Below are 16929 nucleotides of genomic sequence, written 5' to 3'. Positions count from 1 at the left end.
TTCACCTCAGTACCCCTTTCCCGCTTTCTCTCCATACCCCTTGATCCCTTTAGCCATAAGAGCCACATCTAACTCCCTCTTGAATATATCCAATGAACTGGCATCAACGACTCTCCGCGGCAGGGAATTCCACAGGTTAGCAATTCTCTGAAAGAAGAAGTTTCTCCTCATCTCAGTTCAAAATGGCCTACTCCTGATCCTTAGACTGTATCCTCTGGTTTTGGACTTCCCCAACATCGGGAACATTCTTCCCGCATCTAACCTGTCCCGTCCCGTCAGAATCTTATACGTTTCTATGAGATCTCCTCTCATCCTTCTAAACTCCAGTGTATAAAGGCCCAGGCCTGCGCTTGGTTTCCACATGCTCTCGGCGATGAGACTCGAGGTGCTCAGCGCCCTCCCGGATGCACTTCCTCCACTTAGGGCGGTCTTTGGCCAGGGACTCCCAGGTTTCAGTGGGGATGTTGCACTTTATCAAGGAGGCTTTGCGGGTGTCCTTGAAATGTTTCCTCTGCCCACCTGGGGCTCACTTGCCGTGTCGGAGTTCCGAGTAAAACGTTTATTTTCCATCATCATCATTATAGGCAGTCCCTCGGAATCAAGGAAGACTTGCTTCCAATCTTAGAATGTGTCCTTAGGTGGCTGAACAGTCCAATACAAGAACCACAGTCCCTGCCACAGGTGGGACAGATAGTCGTTGAGGGTAAGGGAGGGTGGGACAGGTTTGCCGCACTTTCTTTCCGCTGTCTGCGCTTGATTTTTGCATGCACTCAGCGATGAGACTAGAGGCGCTCAGCACCCTCCCGGATGCACTTCCTCCACTTAGGCCGGTCTTTGGCCAGGGACTCCCAGATGTTGGTGCAGATGTTGCACTTTATCAGGGAGGCTTTGAAAGTGTCCTTGTAACGTTTCCTCTGTCCACCTTTGGCTCATTTGCCATGAAGGAGTTCCGAGTAGAGCGCTTGCTTTGGGAATCTCGTGTCTGGCATGCGGACGCTGTGGCCTGCCCAGTGGAGCTGATCAAGTGTGGTCAGTGCTTTAATGTTGGGGATGGTGGCCTGGTCGAGGACGCTAATGTTGGTGCTTCTATCCTCCCAGGGGATTTGTAGGATCTTGCGGATGCACCGTTGGTGATATTTCTCCAGCGACTTGATGTGTCTACTGCACATGGTCCATGTCTCTGAGCCAGACAGGAGGGCGGGTATTACTACAGCCCTGTAGACCATGAGCTTGGTGGTAGATTTGAGGGCCTGGTCTTCGAACACTCTTTTCCTCGGGCGGCCGGAGGCTCCGCTGGCGCACTGGAGGTGGTGTTAAATCTCCTCATCAAATTATGCTTTTATTGATAAGTGGCTCCTGAGGTATGGGAAATGGTCCATGTTGTCCAGGGCCACGCCGTGGATCTTGATGACTCGGAGGCGAGGACAGGCTGGTGAAGGACCTTTGTCTTACGGATGTTCAGCGTAAGGCCCATGCTTTTGTACGCCTCAGTAAATACATTGACTATGTCCTGCAGTTCAGCCTCTGATTGTGCGCAGACTCAGGCGTTGTCTGCGTACTGTAGCTCGACGACAGAGGCTGGGGTGGTCTTGGACCTGGCCTGGAGATGGCGCAGGTTGAACAGCTTCCCACTGGTTCAGTCATTTAGTTCCACTCCAGCTTGTTGACTGTAAGGTGGAGCATGACAGCGAGGAACATTGAGAAGAGGGTTGGGGTGATGACGCATCCCTATTTGACCCTGGTCCGGACGTGGATTGGGTCTGTAATGGATCCGTTGGTAAGGATCACAGCCTGCATGTCGTCATGGAGCAGGTGGAAGATGTTGACGAACTTTTGAGGGGCATCCAAAACGGAGGAGGACGCTCCATATGCCCTCGTGGTTGACAGTGTCAAAGGCCTTTGTAAGGTTAAAGAAGGGCTGCACCCTGCATTTTTCCTGCAGCTGTCGCGCTGCAAAGATCTTGTCCGTTGTGCCCCGTAGGGGACGAAATCCTCAGTGTGACTCCGGAAGGAGCTCCTCGGACACAGGGAGAAGACGGTTGAGGTGGACTCTAGCGACAACTTTCCCAGTGGCTGATAGCAGCGAGATTCCTCTGTCGTTGCTGCAGTCGGACTTGTCCCCTTTATTAAAGATAGTCACGATCACTGCATCTCTGAGATCTCCTGGGGGAAGTTGCAGTTCAGCACTGATTAACTGTCATCGGAATGGAATGAGGAGTGATGGCGATTGGCCGAACCCAACTTGGCAACTTGGAAATAGGAGACTCTGGATTTTGGTGCAGCATCTTGTATATATACTGGGTGACTGATAGACACCGACATCACAGCAGTGAGGAGAAGAGGTTTGTGTCACTGATCTGTGGGAGAAGCCCAAAGTTCAACGCAAAGATGAAGTTCTTCTCTGGCATTTTCATCATCTGTGCTCTAGTTACTGAAGGTGAGACTTTTTATTGGATAGGTCACTTGTTAATCTCTTTCAGACTGATTATTTCAATAGAACTAGAGGTACCATATATATATATATACATATACAAATAGTATTCTATTCTCATATGTGTTAACGCAACAATCATTGTATCACATGAAATATGGCTCATTTTAAAAAATTATTTCTTGGGATGTGGGCGTCGCTGGCAAGTCTGGCATTTATTGCCCATCCCTAATTGCCCTTTGAGAAGGTTCTTCTTGAACCGCTGCAGTCTGTGTGGTGAAGGTGCTCCCACAGTGCTGTTAGGAAGTTCCAGGCTTTTGACCCAGCGACGGTGAAGGAACAGCGATATATTTCCAAGTGAGGATGTTGTGTTACTTTGAGGGGAACTTGGAGGTGATGGTGTTCCCATGAGCCTGTTTTCCTTGTTCTTCTAGGTGGTGGAGGTCGTGGGTTTGGGATGTTAGGGTTAAAGAAGTCTTGGCGAGTTGCTGCAGTGCATCTTGTAGATGGTACACACGGCAACCACAGTACGCCGATGGTGGAGAGAGTTTAAGGTGGTGGATGGGGTGCCAATGAAGCAGAGTGCTTTATCCTTGATGGTGCCGAGCTTCTTGAGTGTTGTTGGAGATGCAAGTGGAGAGTATTCTCTCACACTCCTGACTTGTGCTTTGTAGGTGGTGCGGGAGCTTTGGGGAGTCAGGAGGTGAGTCACTCGCTGCAGAATACCCAGCCTCTGACTCACTCTTGCAGCCACAGCATTTACGTGGCTGGACCAGTTACCTTTGTAGTCAATGGTGACCCCCAGGATGTTGATGGTGTGCTAGGTGTCAGCTATGGCTCAGTGGGTAGTTCTCATGATTCTGAGCGTGAAGGTTGTGGCTTCAAACTCCTACTCCAGGGATTTGAGCACATAAAACATGCTGTCACTTCCAGTGCAGTACGGATGGAGCGCTGCACTGTCTGAGGTGCTAACTTTTGAATCAGACGTTAAACTGAGGCCCCGTCTGTCCGCTCAGGTTGTCATAAAAGATCCCATAGCCAGTATTTGAAGAAGAGCAGGGGTGTCCTCCCCAGTATCCTGGCCAATATTTATCCCTGAACCAATATCCCTTATTCGGTCATTTATTTCATTGCTGTTTGAGGGATCTCGCTGTGCGTAAATTGGCTGCCGTATTTCTGACAATACAGCATTTTTACTCTACTTCATTGTCTGTGAAACACCTTGGGACAGCCTGGGTAATGGCAAAGCGCCCGATTCCGAGATGTTGCATAAGGTACTTTCTGCAACAACGACTGATTATTATTTCCTTGTTCCTTTTGCTGCAGCCTCGGCTCTGGAATGTTTCAGATGTGTGGATCCAACAGGAAACTGTACACAGAAGGAAATCTGCAGCCCGACTCTGAACCACACATGCTCAACGATCTTAATCACACAGACAGTCGGTGAGACTTCCTCCAAATAAGATTCATTTATTCAGGGATTGAAAATGTATGACAGCGTAAATACACACAGATAGATAATCAGACAGACAGATAGACGGATAGATAGATAATCAGACAGATAGACGGATAGATAGATAATCAGACAGATAGATAAATATAGATAGATAGATAGATAGATAGATAGATAGATAGATAGATAGATAGATAGATAGATAGATAGATAAATAGACAGACGGGCGGGCGGGCGGACAGGTAGATAGACAGACAGACAGACAGACGGATGGACAGCTAGGTAGATGGATAGAGAGCTAGACAGACAGGTGGATAAACAGATAGATGGATGGACAGACGATAGATAAAGTGTTTCGGATACCGAGGTGAAACTGACCAAATTCTATCTGCTTTCAGGGACAACAAATAGCAGCCTGTTTGTCAAACGCTGTGGAACTTGCACTGAACCCAGTTCCTTCAACAACGGTTATCTGATGAGGTCCGTGGAATTCAGTTGCTGCAGTTCTGATTTGTGCAATGATCAGCATCATGAAGGTAAGGTGATAAACATGGTAAACCGATTCGCACTCTCAGGCACATCATAGACTTGAAAAGGAACAAACTGCAGGGTGATGAGGAAAGAGCTGGCATGGTCATGACAGGCCGAATAGCCTCCTCCTGGGCTGTAAGGTTAATTGATTACATTAATTACACTTTTAAACTGGGGATTCTTCATCTGCAAGTCAATGCTTGTGGGATCTTAAGAAAGTGATGAACCTTTATAAAACACTGGTTAGCCACAACTGGAGCATTGTGTCCAATTCTGGGCTCTACACTTCAGGAAGGATGTCAAGACTTTAGAGAGGGTGCAGAAAAGATTGACGAGAATAGTCCCAGGCATGAGAGACTTCGGTTACGTGGAGAGACTGGAGAAGCTGGGGTTGTTCTCCTTAGAGCAGAGAAGGTTGAAAAGAGATTTGATAGAGTTGTTCAAAATTATGAGGGGTCTGGACAGAGTAGATAGAGAGAAACTGTTCCCATTGGCGGAAGGGTCGAGAACCAGAGGACACAGTTTTAAGGTGATTGACAGAAGAACCAAAGGTAACATGAGGAAAAACTTGTTTACGCAGCGAGTGACAACGATCTGGAATGCACTTCCTGAAAGGGCGGTGGAGGTAGACTCAATTGGGACTTTCCAAATGGAGTTGGATAAGTACCTGAAGGGAAAAAAATTGCAGGGCTGTGGGGAAAAGGCGGGGGAGTGGGACCAGCTGAAGTGCTCTTGCAGAGAGCCGGCATGGGCTCGACGGGCTGAATGGCCTCCTTCTGTGCTGTAACCATTTTATGATTTTATCTTTAATATTTTGTGTTCATATTTCAGTGAAAGAGAACACCACGTTGAATGCTCGCGAGTGCTTTGGGTGCTTTAACAATTCTACTGAAGCCTGTGCTAGCAGTATGAGCATTCTGAAATGCGTCGGGAATCAGAATCGCTGCTACCACGATTCATCCACACAAGGCAGAGGTAAGTCCAAACAATAATGTGTCACCCTCTGAGTTTAGATTAAATAAAAATCATAGATTCATAGAAATTTATGGCACAGAAGGAGGCCATTAGGTTCATCGTGTCTGCACCGGCCGACAAAGAGCTATCCAGCCTAATCCCACATTTCAGCTCTTGATCCGTAGCTCTGCAGGTCACGGCACATCAAGTGCATATCCAAGTACTTTTTAATTGCGATGAGGCAGTGAGTTCCAGACCCCCACCACCCTCTGGGTGAAAAAGGTTCTCCTTAACTCCCCTCTAATCCTTCTACCAATTACTTTAAATCTTTTCCCCCTGGTTATTGACCCCTCTGCTGGTAAATACGTGCTTCCTATCCTCTCTATCTAGGCCCCACATAATGTTATACACCTCAATTTAGTCTTCCCTCAGCCTCCTCTGTTCCAAAAAAAACAACCCCAGCCTATCCAATCTTTCCTCATAGTTAAAATGATCCAGTCCTGGCAACATCCTTGTAAATCTCCTCTGTACCCTCTCCAGTGCAATCACATCTTTCCTGTAATGTGGTGACCAGAGCTGTATGCAGTACAGTGTCCTACCACTTATTGTGTATTCCCTTGCGTTGTTAGCCATCCCCAAACGCATTAGCTCACACTTCTCCGGACTGAATTCCATTTGCCACTTTTCTGCCCACCTGACCAGTCGATCGATATCTTTCTGCAGTCTATCGCTATCTTCCTCATTGTCAACCACACAGCCAATTTTTGTCTTGTCTGCAAACTACTTAATCATGCCCCCTATATTGAAGTCTAAATCATTGATATATAGCACAAAAAGCAACGGACGTAGTACTCAGCTCTGCGGAACTCCACTGGAAACAGCCTTCCAGTCACAAAAACATCCGTCGGCCATTACCCTTTGCTTCCTGCCAATTTTGGATCCATCTTGCCGCTTTGCCTTGGATCCCATGGGCTTTTACATTCATGACTCATAAGAACATAAGAAATAGGAACCGGAGTAGGCAATACGGCCCCTCGAGCCTGCTCCGCCATTCAATATCATGGCTGATCTGATCATGGACTCAGCTCCACTTTCCCTCCCGCTCCCCATAACCTCTTATCGTTTCAGAAACTTAAATTTAAGAAACTGTCTAAAATGTATTCAATGTCCCAGCTTCCACAGCTCTCTGAGGCAGCGAATTCCACAGATTTAAAACCCTCTGAGGGAAGAAATTTCTCCTCATCTCAGTTTTAAATGGGCGGCCCCTTATTCGAAGATCATGCCCTCTAGTTCTAGTCTCCCCATCAGTGGAAACAGCCTCTCTGCATCCACCTTGTCAAGCCCCCTCATAATCTTATACGTTTCGATAAGATCACCTCTCATTCTTCTGAATGCCAATGAGTAGAGGCCCAACCTACTCAACCTTTCCTCATACATCAACCCCCTCATCCCTGGAATCAACCTAGTGAACCTTCTCTGAACTGTCTCCAAAGCAAGTATATCCTTTCGTAAAAATGGAAACCAAAACTGCATGGTGTGGCCTCACCAATACCTTATATAGCTGTAGCAAGACTTCGCTGCTTTTAATTCCAGCCAAGAGAAAAGATAGCCATTCGTGGCTAACTAAAGAAATAAAGGACGGTATCCAATTAAAAACAAGGGCATACAAAGTAGCCAAAACTAGTGGGAGGACAGAAAACTGGGAAGCTTTTAAAAGCCAGCAAAGAATGACGAAAGAAATGATTAAGAAAGGGAAGATGGACTATGAAAGTAAACTAGCGCAAAATATAAAAACAGATAGCAAGAGTGTCGATAGGTATATAAAAAGTTAAAGGGTGGCTAAAGTAAATGTTGGTTCCTTAGAGGACGAGACCGGGGAATTAGTAATGGGGAACATGGAGATGGCAGAAACTCTGAACAAATATTTTCTATCAGTCTTTACGGTATTCCGACAGTGGATAGTCTAGAGGCTATAGGGGGTGAGGAACTTAACACAATAACAATCAGTAAGGAGGTGGTACTCAGTAAGATTTTGGGTCCAAGTTTCGGCCTGAGTTGCTCCTGTTTTTTTGGAGCAACTGGTTTAGAATGGAGTGTCTTAGAAATTGCAATTCTCGGCATTTAGTTTGCTCCAGTTCTAGTCAGTTAGAACAGTTTCAGTTTGGAACAGATTTTTTTTCAAAAATGGGCGTGTCCGGCCACTTACGCCCGTTTTGAATGTTTAGGCAGCGAAAACTTACTCCAAACCAACTTAGAATGGAGTAAGTGTAGATTTTTGTACGCTCAGAAAAACCTTGCCGACACTGAGAAAATCAGGCGTAGGTTACAAATCAGGCGTAGGGAAAGTGGGGGGGTTTAAAGGGAAGTTTACAAACAGTAAACACTTCAGTTTTACAAATAAAGAGCAATCATCAATAATAAATGATAAATACATCAATAAATCAACCAATAAATCAATCAAAAAAAATTACTAAAAAATAACAAAAATAAAAAAAATCAATAAATAAAACATTTTCTACTTACCGACTGCAGCAAGGGCCTCCAACAGAGTGCTGGGACGGCCCCCCCCAGTGTGTCTCTGTCAATGTCTCTATCTCTCTGTCTGCCTGTGTGTGTCTCTCTCACTCTCTATCTGTCAATGCCTGTGTTTCTGACAGCGAGAGGAGGGGGAGGAGTGGGGTGGAGAGAGGGAGGGGCAGGGGGAGGGAGGGAGGGGGAGGGACAGGGGGGAGGGGGGAGGGAGGGGAGTGGCAAGGGGAGAGGGAGGGGGAGGGGGAGGTAGGGAGAGAGGGAGGGAGAGAGGGGAGGGAGAAAGGGAGGGAGAGAGGGAGGGGGAGGGAGAGAGGGAGGGGGAGGGAGAAAGGGAGGGTAAGGGAGAGAGGGAGGGAGAGGGAGAGAGAGGGAGAGAGGGAGGGAGAAAGGGAGGGAGAGGAAGAGAGGCAGGGAGAGGGAGAGAGGGAGGGAGGGGGAGAGGGAGGAAGGGAGGGAGGAAAGAGGGAGGGGGGAGAGGGAGGGAGGGAGGGAGGGAGAGGGAGAGAGGGGGGGGAGGGAGGGAGGTGGGGAGGGAGAGAGGGAGGGAGGGAGGGAGAGAGGGAGGGAGGTGGGGAGGGAGAGAGGGAAGGGAGAGAGGGAGGGAGGGAGGAGAGAGGGAGGGAGGGAGAGGGAGAAGGGGGGTGAGGGGGGGAAGGAGGGGAGAAGGGGGGGAGGGATGGGACAAGGGGGGGGAGGGAGGGGAGAAGGGGGGAGGGAGGGGAGAAGGGGGGAGGGAGGGGAGAAGGGGGGAGGGATGAAAGAGGGGGGGAGGGAGGAAAGAGGGAGGGAGGGTGGAGAAGGGAGGGAGGGGGAGAAGGGAGGGAGGGGGAGAAGGGAGGGAGGGGGAGAAGGGAGGGAGGGGGAGAAGGGAGGGTGGAGAAGGGAGGGAGGGAGAAGGGAGGGACGAGGTAGAAGGGATGGGGGGTGGGGAGGGGAGAAGCGAGGGAGGGAAGGAGGGGAGAAGTGGTGGAGGGAGAGAAGGGATGGAGGGAGGGCGAGGGAGAGAGGGGGAGGGAGAGAAGGGAGGGAGGGGGAGGGAGAGAGGAGGAGGGAGAGAAGGGAGGGAGGGAGAGGGAGAGAAGGGAGGGAGAGAAGGGAGGGAGGGAGGGGGTGAGAGGGAGGGAGGGAGGGGGAGAGAGGGAGGGAGGGGGAGAGGAAGAGAGGGAGGGAGGGGGAGAGGGAGAGAGGAGGGACAGGGAGAGAGGAGGGAGGGGGAGAGGGAGGAAGGGAGGGGGAGAGAGGGAGGGAGGGAGGGGGAGAGAGGGAGGGAGGGAGGGGGAGAGAAGGAGGGAGAGAGAGAGGGAGGGAGGGAGGGAGAGAGAGAGGGAGGGAGGGAGGGAGGGAGAGAGAGAGAGAGAGAGGGAGGGAGGGAGGGAGAGAGAGAGGGAGGGAGAGAGAGAGGGGGGGAGGGGGATAGAGGGAGGGAGGGAGGAAGGGGGAGAGAGGGAGGGAGGGAGGAAGGGGGAGAGAGGGAGGGAGGGAGGAAGGGGGAGAGAGGGAGGGAGGAAGAAGGACCAGCAGGAAGAGTAGAGCAAGGAAGGTAGTGCAGGGGTCCCCTGCGGTCATCCCCCTGCAAAACAGATACACCGCTTTGGGTACTGTTGAGGGGAATGACTCATCAGGGGAGGGCAGCAGCAGCCAAGTTCATGGCACCGTGGCTGGCTCTGCTGCACAGGAGGGCAAGAAAAAGAGTGGGAGAGCGATAGTGATAGGGGATTCAATTGTGAGGGGAATAGATAGGCGTTTCTGCGGCCGCAACCGAGACTCCAGGATGGTATGTTGCCTCCCTGGTGCAAGGGTCAAGGATGTCTCGGAGCGGGTGCAGGACATTCTGAAATGGGAGGGAGAACAGCCAGTTGTCGTGGTGCACATTGGTACCAACGACATAGGCAAAAAAAGGGATGAGGTCCTACGAAACGAATTTAAGGAGCTAGGAGCTAAATTAAAAAGTAGGACCTCAAAAGTAGTAATCTCGGGATTGCTACCAGTGCCACGTGATAGTCAGAGTAGGAATCGCAGGATAGCGCAGATGAATACGTGGCTTGAGCAGTGGTGCAGCAGGGAGGGATTCAAATTCCTGGGGCATTGGGACCGGTTCTGGGGGAGGTGGGACCAGTACAAACCGGACGGTCTGCACCTGGGCAGGACTGGAACCAATGTCCTCGGGGGAGTGTTTGCTAGTGCTGTTGGGGAGGATTTAAACTAATATGGCAGGGGGATGGGAACCAATGCAGGGAGACAGAGGGAAACAAAAAGGAGCCAAAAGCAAAAGACAGAAAGGAGATGAGGAAAAGTGTAGGGCAGAGAAACCCAAGGCAAAGAACAAAAAGGGCCACTGTACAGCAAAATTCTAAAAGGACAAAGGGTGTTAATAAAACAAGCCTCAAGGCTTTGTGTCTTAATGCAAGGAGTATCCGCAATAAGGTGGATGAATTAATTGTGCAAATAGATGTTAACAAATATGATGTGATTGGGATTACGGAGACGTGGCTCCAGGATGATCAGGGCTGGGAACTCAACATTCAGGGGTATTCAACATTCAGGAAGGATAGAATAAAAGGAAAAGGAGGTGGGGTAGCATTGCTGGTTAAAGAGGAGATTAATGCAATAGTTAGGAAAGACATTAGCTTGGATGATGTGGAATCTATATGGGTAGAGCTGCAGAACACCAAAGGGCAAAAAACGTTAGTAGGAGTTGTGTACAGACCTCCAAACAGTAATAGGGATGTTGGGGAGGGCATCAAACAGGAAATTAGGGGTGCATGCAATAAAGGTGTAGCAGTTATAATGGGTGACTTTAATATGCACATAGATTGGGCTAGCCAAACTGGAAGCAATACGGTGGAGGAGGATTTCCTGGAGTGCATAAGGGATGGTTTTCTAGACCAATATGTTGAGGAACCAACTAGGGGGGAGGCCATCTTAGACTGGGTGTTGTGTAATGAGAGAGGATTAATTAGCAATCTCATTGTGCGAGGCCCCTTGGGGAAGAGTGACCATAATATGGTGGAATTCTGCATTAGGATGGAGAATGAAACAGTAAATTCAGAGACCATGGTCCAGAACTTAAAGAAGGGTAACTTTGAAGGTATGAGGCGAGAATTGGCTAGGATAGATTGGCGAATGATACTTAGGGGGTTGACTGTGGATGGGCAATGGCAGACATTTAGAGACCGCATGGATGAAGTACAACAATTGTACATTCCTGTCTGGCGTAAAAATAAAAAGGGGAAGGTGGCTCAACCGTGGCTATCTAGGGAAATCAGGGATAGTATTAAAGCCAAGGAAGTGGCATACAAATTGGCCAGAAATAGCAGCGAACCTGGGGACTGGGAGAAATTTAGAACTCAGCAGAGGAGGACAAAGGGTTTGATTAGGACAGGGAAAATGGAGTACGAGAAGAAGCTTGCAGGGAACATTAAGGCGGATTGCAAAAGTTTCTATAGGTATGTAAAGAGAAAAAGGTTGGTGAAGACAAACGTAGGTCCCCTGCAGTCAGAATCAGGGGAAGTCATAACGGGGAACAAAGAAATGGCGGATCAATTGAACAAGTACTTTGGTTCGGTATTCACTAAGGAGGATACAAACAACCTTCCGGATATAAAAGGGGTCAGAGGGTCTAGTAAGGAAGAGGAACTGAGGGAAATCTTTATTAGTCGGGAAATTGTGTTGGGGAAATTGATGGGATTGAAGGCAGATAAATCCCCAGGGCCTGATGGCCTGCATCCTAGAGTACTTAAGGAGGTGGCCTTGGAAATAGCGGATGCATTGACAGTCATTTTCCAACATTCCATTGACTCTGGATCAGTTCCTATGGAGTGGAGGGTAGCCAATGTAACCCCACTTTTTAAAAAAGGAGGGAGAGAGAAAACAGGGAATTATAGACCGGTCAGCCTGACCTCAGTAGTGGGTAAAATGATGGAATCAATTATTAAGGATGTCATAGCAGTGCATCTGGAAAATGGTGACATGATAGGTCCAAGTCAGCATGGATTTGTGAAAGGGAAATCATGCTTGACAAATCTTCTGGAATTTTTTGAGGATGTTTCCAGTAAAGTGGACAAAGGAGAACCAGTTGATGTGGTATATTTGGACTTTCAGAAGGCTTTCGACAAGGTCCCACACAAGAGATTAATGTGCAAAGTTAAAGCACATGGGATTGGGGGTAGTGTGCTGACGTGGATTGAGAACTGGTTGTCAGACAGGAAGCAAAGAGTAGGAGTAAACGGGTACTTTTCAGAATGGCAGGCAGTGACTAGTGGAGTGCCGCAAGGTTCTGTGCTGGGGCCTCAGCTGTTTACATTGTACATTAATGATTTAGACGAGGGGATTAAATGCAGTATCTCCAAATTTGCGGATGATACTAAGTTGGGTGGCAGTGTGAGCTGCGAGGAGGATGCTATTAGGCTGCAGAGTGACTTGGATAGGTTAGGTGAGTGGGCAAATGCATGGCAGATGAAGTATAATGTGGATAAATGTGAGGTTATCCACTTTGGTGGTAAAAACAGAGAGACAGACTATTATCTGAATGGTGACAGATTAGGAAAAGGGAAGGTGCAACGAGACCTGGGTGTCATGGTACATCAGTCATTGAAGGTTGGCATGCAGGTACAGCAGGCGGTTAAGAAAGCAAATGGCATGTTGGCCTTCATAGCGAGGGGATTTGAATACAGGGGCAGGGAGGTGTTGCTACAGTTGTACAGGGCCTTGGTGAGGCCACACCTGGAGTATTGTGTACAGTTTTGGTCTCCTAACTTGAGGAAGGACATTCTTGCTATTGAGGGAGTGCAGCGAAGGTTCACCAGACTGATTCCCGGGATGGCGGGACTGACCTATCAAGAAAGATTGGATCAATTGGGCTTGTATTCACTGGAGTTCAGAAGAATGAGAGGGGACCTCATAGAAACGTTTAAAATTCTGACGGGTTTAGACAGGTTAGATGCAGAAAGAATGTTCCCAATGTTGGGGAAGTCCAGAACCAGGGGTCACAGTCTGAGGATAAGGGGTAAGCCATTTAGGACCGAGATGAGGAGAAACTTCTTCACCCAGAGAGTGGTGAACCTGTGGAATTCTCTACCACAGAAAGTAGTTGAGGCCAATTCACTAAATATATTCAAAAGGGAGTTAGATGAAGTCCTTACTACTCGGGGGATCAAGGGTTATGGCGAGAAAGCAGGAAGGGGGTACTGAAGTTTCATGTTCAGCCATGAACTCATTGAATGGCGGTGCAGGCTAGAAGGGCTGAATGGCCTGCTCCTGCACCTATTTTCTATGTTTCTATGTTTCTATGAGAGAGGGGAGAAGGGGGGAGGGAGGGGAGAACGAGGGGGAGGGAGGGGAGAAGGGGTGGAGAGGGAGGGGAGAAGGGGTGTGAAGGGAGGGGAGAAGGGGGGGAGGGAGGGGAGAAGGGGGGGGAGGGAGGGGAGAAGGGGGGGAGGGAGGGGAGAAGGGGGGGAGGGACGAAAGAGGGGGGGGAGGAAAGAGGGAGGAAGGGTGGAGAAGGGAGGGAGGGGGGTGAAGGGAGGGAGGGGGGTGAAGCGAGGGAGGGGGGAGAAGGGAGGGAGGGGGGAGAAGGGAGGGAGGGGAGGGGTGGAGAAGGGAGGAAAGGGGAGGGAGAGGGGGGAGGGAGAGAAGGGAGGGAGGGGGAGGGGGAGAAGGGAGGGAGGGGGGAGAGAGAGAAGGGAGGGAGGGGGAGGGAGAGAAGGGAGGGAGGGGGAGGGAGAGAAGGGAGGGAGGGGGAGGGAGAAAAGGGAGGGAGGAGGAGGGAGAGAAGGGAGCGAGGGGGAGGGATAGAAGGGAAGGAGAGAAGGGAGGGAGGGGGAGGGAGAGAAGGGAGGGAAGGAGGGGGAGGGAGAAAAGGGAGGGAGGGGGAGGGAGAGAAGGGAGGGGGGGAGGGAGAGAAGGGAGGAGAAGGGAGTGAGAGAAGGGAGGGAAGGGGAGGGAGAGAAGTGAGGGAGGGAGAGAAGTGAGGGAGGGAGAAAGAGAGAAGGGAGGGAGGGGGAGGGAGAGAAGGGAGGGAGAGAAGGGAGGGAGGGGGAGGGAGAGAAGGGAAGGAGAGGGAAGGAGAGAAGAGAGGGAGGGGAGGGAGAGAAGGGAGTGAGGGGGAGGGAGAGAAGGGAGGGAGGGGGAGGGAGGATGGGGAGGGAGGGAGGAGGGGGAGGGAGGAGAGGAGAGGGAGGCTGAACGGGCCCAAGACTTCGGGCGGGGCCCGCCCCCAGCACCGGATTTAAAGGTGGCCAGGGGTGGGGGGGAGGAAGTGGGAGCGGGGGTGGGGGGGGTCGGGGAGCGGGGGTCGGGGGGGATTGGGACGGTCCGGGGTCGGGCCGGGACGGTCCGGGGTCGGGTCGGGTCGGGCCGGGTCTGGGGCGGAGTGGGAGTCGGGTCGGTTGCGGGGGCGGTGAGGGTGGTGCGGGAGTCAGGTCGGATCCGGTCCGGGGGCGGGAGTCGGGTCGGGTCTGGGGGCGGGGGGAGCGGGAGTCGGGTCAGGTCAGGGCCGGTCCGGGAGCGGGAGTCATGTCGGGTCCGGTTTCGGGTCGGGAGAGGGAAGTGGGAGCGAGAGTCGAGTCAGGTCGGGTCCGGGGGCGGGAGGAAGTGGGAGCGGGAGTCGAGTCGGATCCGGGGGCGGGGCGGGAGTCAGGTCGGGGAGAGGGAAGTGGGAGCGGGAGTCGAGTCAGGTCGGGTCCGGGGGCGTGGGGGGGAAGTGGGAGCGGGAGTCGAGTCGGGTCCGGGGGCGGGGCGGGAGTCGGGTCGGGGAGGAGGAAGTGGGAGCGGGAGTCGGGTCGGGTCGGGTCCGGGGATGCGGGGGGGGAAGCGGGGGTCGGGTCGGATCTGAGGGCGGAGGGGGGGGGGAAGCGGGAGTCGGGTCCGGTCCGGGGGCAGTGGGGAGGAGTGGGCGTCGGGGGCGGGAGTCGGGTCCGGGGGTGGGGGGGGAAGCGGGGGTCGGGTCCGGGGGCGGTGAGGTGGGTGCGGGAGTCAGGTCGGACCCGGTCCAGGGGCAGGAGTCGGGTCCGGTCCGGGGGCAGTGGGGAGGAGTGGGCGCCGGGGGCGGGAGTCGGGTCCGGGGGTGGGGGGGGAAGCGGGGGTCGGGTCCGGGGGCGGTGAGGTGGGTGCGGGAGTCAGGTCGGATCCGGTCCAGGGGCAGGAGTCGGGTCGGGTCGGATCCGGTCCGGGAGGGGCGGGGGGGGGGGAGCGAGGGTCGGGTCCGGTCCGGGTGGGGGCGGTGGGGGGGGAGCGAGGGTCGAGTCGGCTCAGGTCCGGGAGCAGGGGGGTGGCGGGGGGGGCGGGGAGCGGGAGTCAAGTCGGGTCAGGTCCAGTCCGGGGCAGGGGGAAGCGGGGGTCTGGTCCGAGGGCGGCTGGGGGGGGAGTCGGAGCGGGAGCTGGACAGGGGCGGGGTGGGGGGTGGGTTGCTGTTTGAGAGTTAGCTGAAGGGAGGAAGCAGGAGCTGGCCGTGGGAGGTGCAGCCTGATCCACGCAGCCCCAGTGAGGCCATTCAGCCAGGGCTAGGGGCTTCGGGCCCCTCCCACACAGTTTTGGCCGCCTGGAGCTACTGCACATGCGCGCCCACTTTAGCGTGCTGCACCGCGCCCAGCTCCAGAGGACCTGCAGGGAGCCGAGAATCGGTAAGTATTTTTTCGGTGCACTTTCTGGCGCGATAAACAGGCGTCCAGGTCGGGGCTGAGCCATTCTAGGCGTGGCCCGAAACTTGGGCCCAATGGGACTAAAGGCAGATAAATCCCCTGGACCCGATGGCTTGCGTCCTAGGGTCTTAAGAGAATTAGCGGCAGGGATTGTGGATGCATTGGTTGTAATTTACCAAAATTCCCTGTATTCTGGGGAGGTCCCAGCAGATTGGAAAACTACAAATGTAACGCCCCTATTTAAAAAAGGAGGCAGACAAAAAGCAGGAAACTATTGACCAGTTAGCCTAACATCTGAAATTGGGAAAATGATAGAGTCCATTATTAAAGAAGCAGTAGCAGGACATTTGGAAAAGCATAATTCGGTCAGGCAGAGTCAGCATGGATTTATGAAGGGGAAGTCATGTTTGACAAATTTGCTGGAGTTCTTTGAAAATGTAATGAAGAGGGTGGATAAAGTCGAACCAGTGGATGTGGTGCATTTGGACTTCCAGAAGGCATTTGACATGGTGCCACATAAAAGGTTACTGCACAAAAGTTCTTGGGGTTGGGGATAATGTACCTGCATGGGACCCCAACTATTTATAATCTATATTAACGACTTGGAAGAAGGGACTGAGTGTAATGTAGCCAAGTTTGCTGATGATACAAAGATGGGAGGAAATGTAATGTGTGAGGACGACACAAAAAATCTGCAAAAGGACATAGACAGGCTAAGTGAGTGGGCAAAAATTTGGCAGATGGAGTATAATGTTGAAAAGTGTGTGAAAAATGGCAGAAAAAAATCAAAAATCAAGTTATTATTTAAATGGAGAAAGATTGCAAAGTGCCGCAGTACAGCAGGACCTGGGGGTACTTGTGCATGAAACGTAAAAGATAGTATTTAGGTACAGCAGGTGATCAGGATGGCCAATGCAAAGGGGATGGAGTATAAAAGCAGGGAAGTATTGCTACAGCTATACAGGGTATTGGTGAGGCTGCACCTGGAATACTGCGTGCAGTTTTGGTTTCCATATTTACGAAAGGATAAACTTGCTTTGGAGGCAGTTCAGAGAAGATTCACTCGGTTGATTCCGGGGATGAGGGAGTTGCCTTATGAGGAAAGGTTGAGCAGGTTGGGCCTCTACTCATTGAAATTCAGAAGAATGAGAGGTGATCTTATCGAAACGTATAAGATTATGAGGGGGCTTGACAAGGTGGATGCAGAGAGGATGCTTCCACTAATGGGAGAGACTAGAATTAGAGGGCATGATCTTAGAATAAGGGGCCGCCCATTTAAAACATAGATGAGGAGAAATTTCTTCTCTCAGAGGGTTGTAAATCTGTGGAATTCGGTGCCTCAGAGAGTTGTGGAAGCTGGGACATTGAATAAATTTAAGACAGAAATAGAC

At 51.4% G+C, this 16929-nt stretch overlaps 1 protein-coding gene across 4 annotated transcripts in view; it reads left to right on the top strand.

The window, feature by feature from the left end:
- The first annotated feature begins 1875 nt into the window (after positions 1-1875).
- LOC139240431 (urokinase plasminogen activator surface receptor-like) overlaps positions 1876-16929 on the top strand; it is a 30836-nt gene continuing 15782 nt past the window's right edge. For 2 of the 4 annotated variants that reach the window (XM_070868953.1, XM_070868952.1), the window contains exons 1-4: positions 1876-2437; positions 3758-3874; positions 4283-4420; positions 5247-5390. In XM_070868953.1, the coding sequence (XP_070725054.1) occupies positions 2221-2437; positions 3758-3874; positions 4283-4420; positions 5247-5390 (616 nt within the window). In that variant the 5' untranslated portion in view covers positions 1876-2220. The remainder of the gene's footprint in view (positions 2438-3757; positions 3875-4282; positions 4421-5246; positions 5391-16929) is intronic. The other 2 variants (XM_070868951.1, XM_070868950.1) reach the window with 2 other exon arrangements.

This window comes from Pristiophorus japonicus, chromosome 31 (genome assembly GCF_044704955.1).
Source record: "Pristiophorus japonicus isolate sPriJap1 chromosome 31, sPriJap1.hap1, whole genome shotgun sequence".
Lineage (NCBI taxonomy): Eukaryota > Metazoa > Chordata > Chondrichthyes > Pristiophoridae > Pristiophorus > Pristiophorus japonicus.
This window is presented reverse-complemented; position numbering and strand designations above follow the sequence as displayed.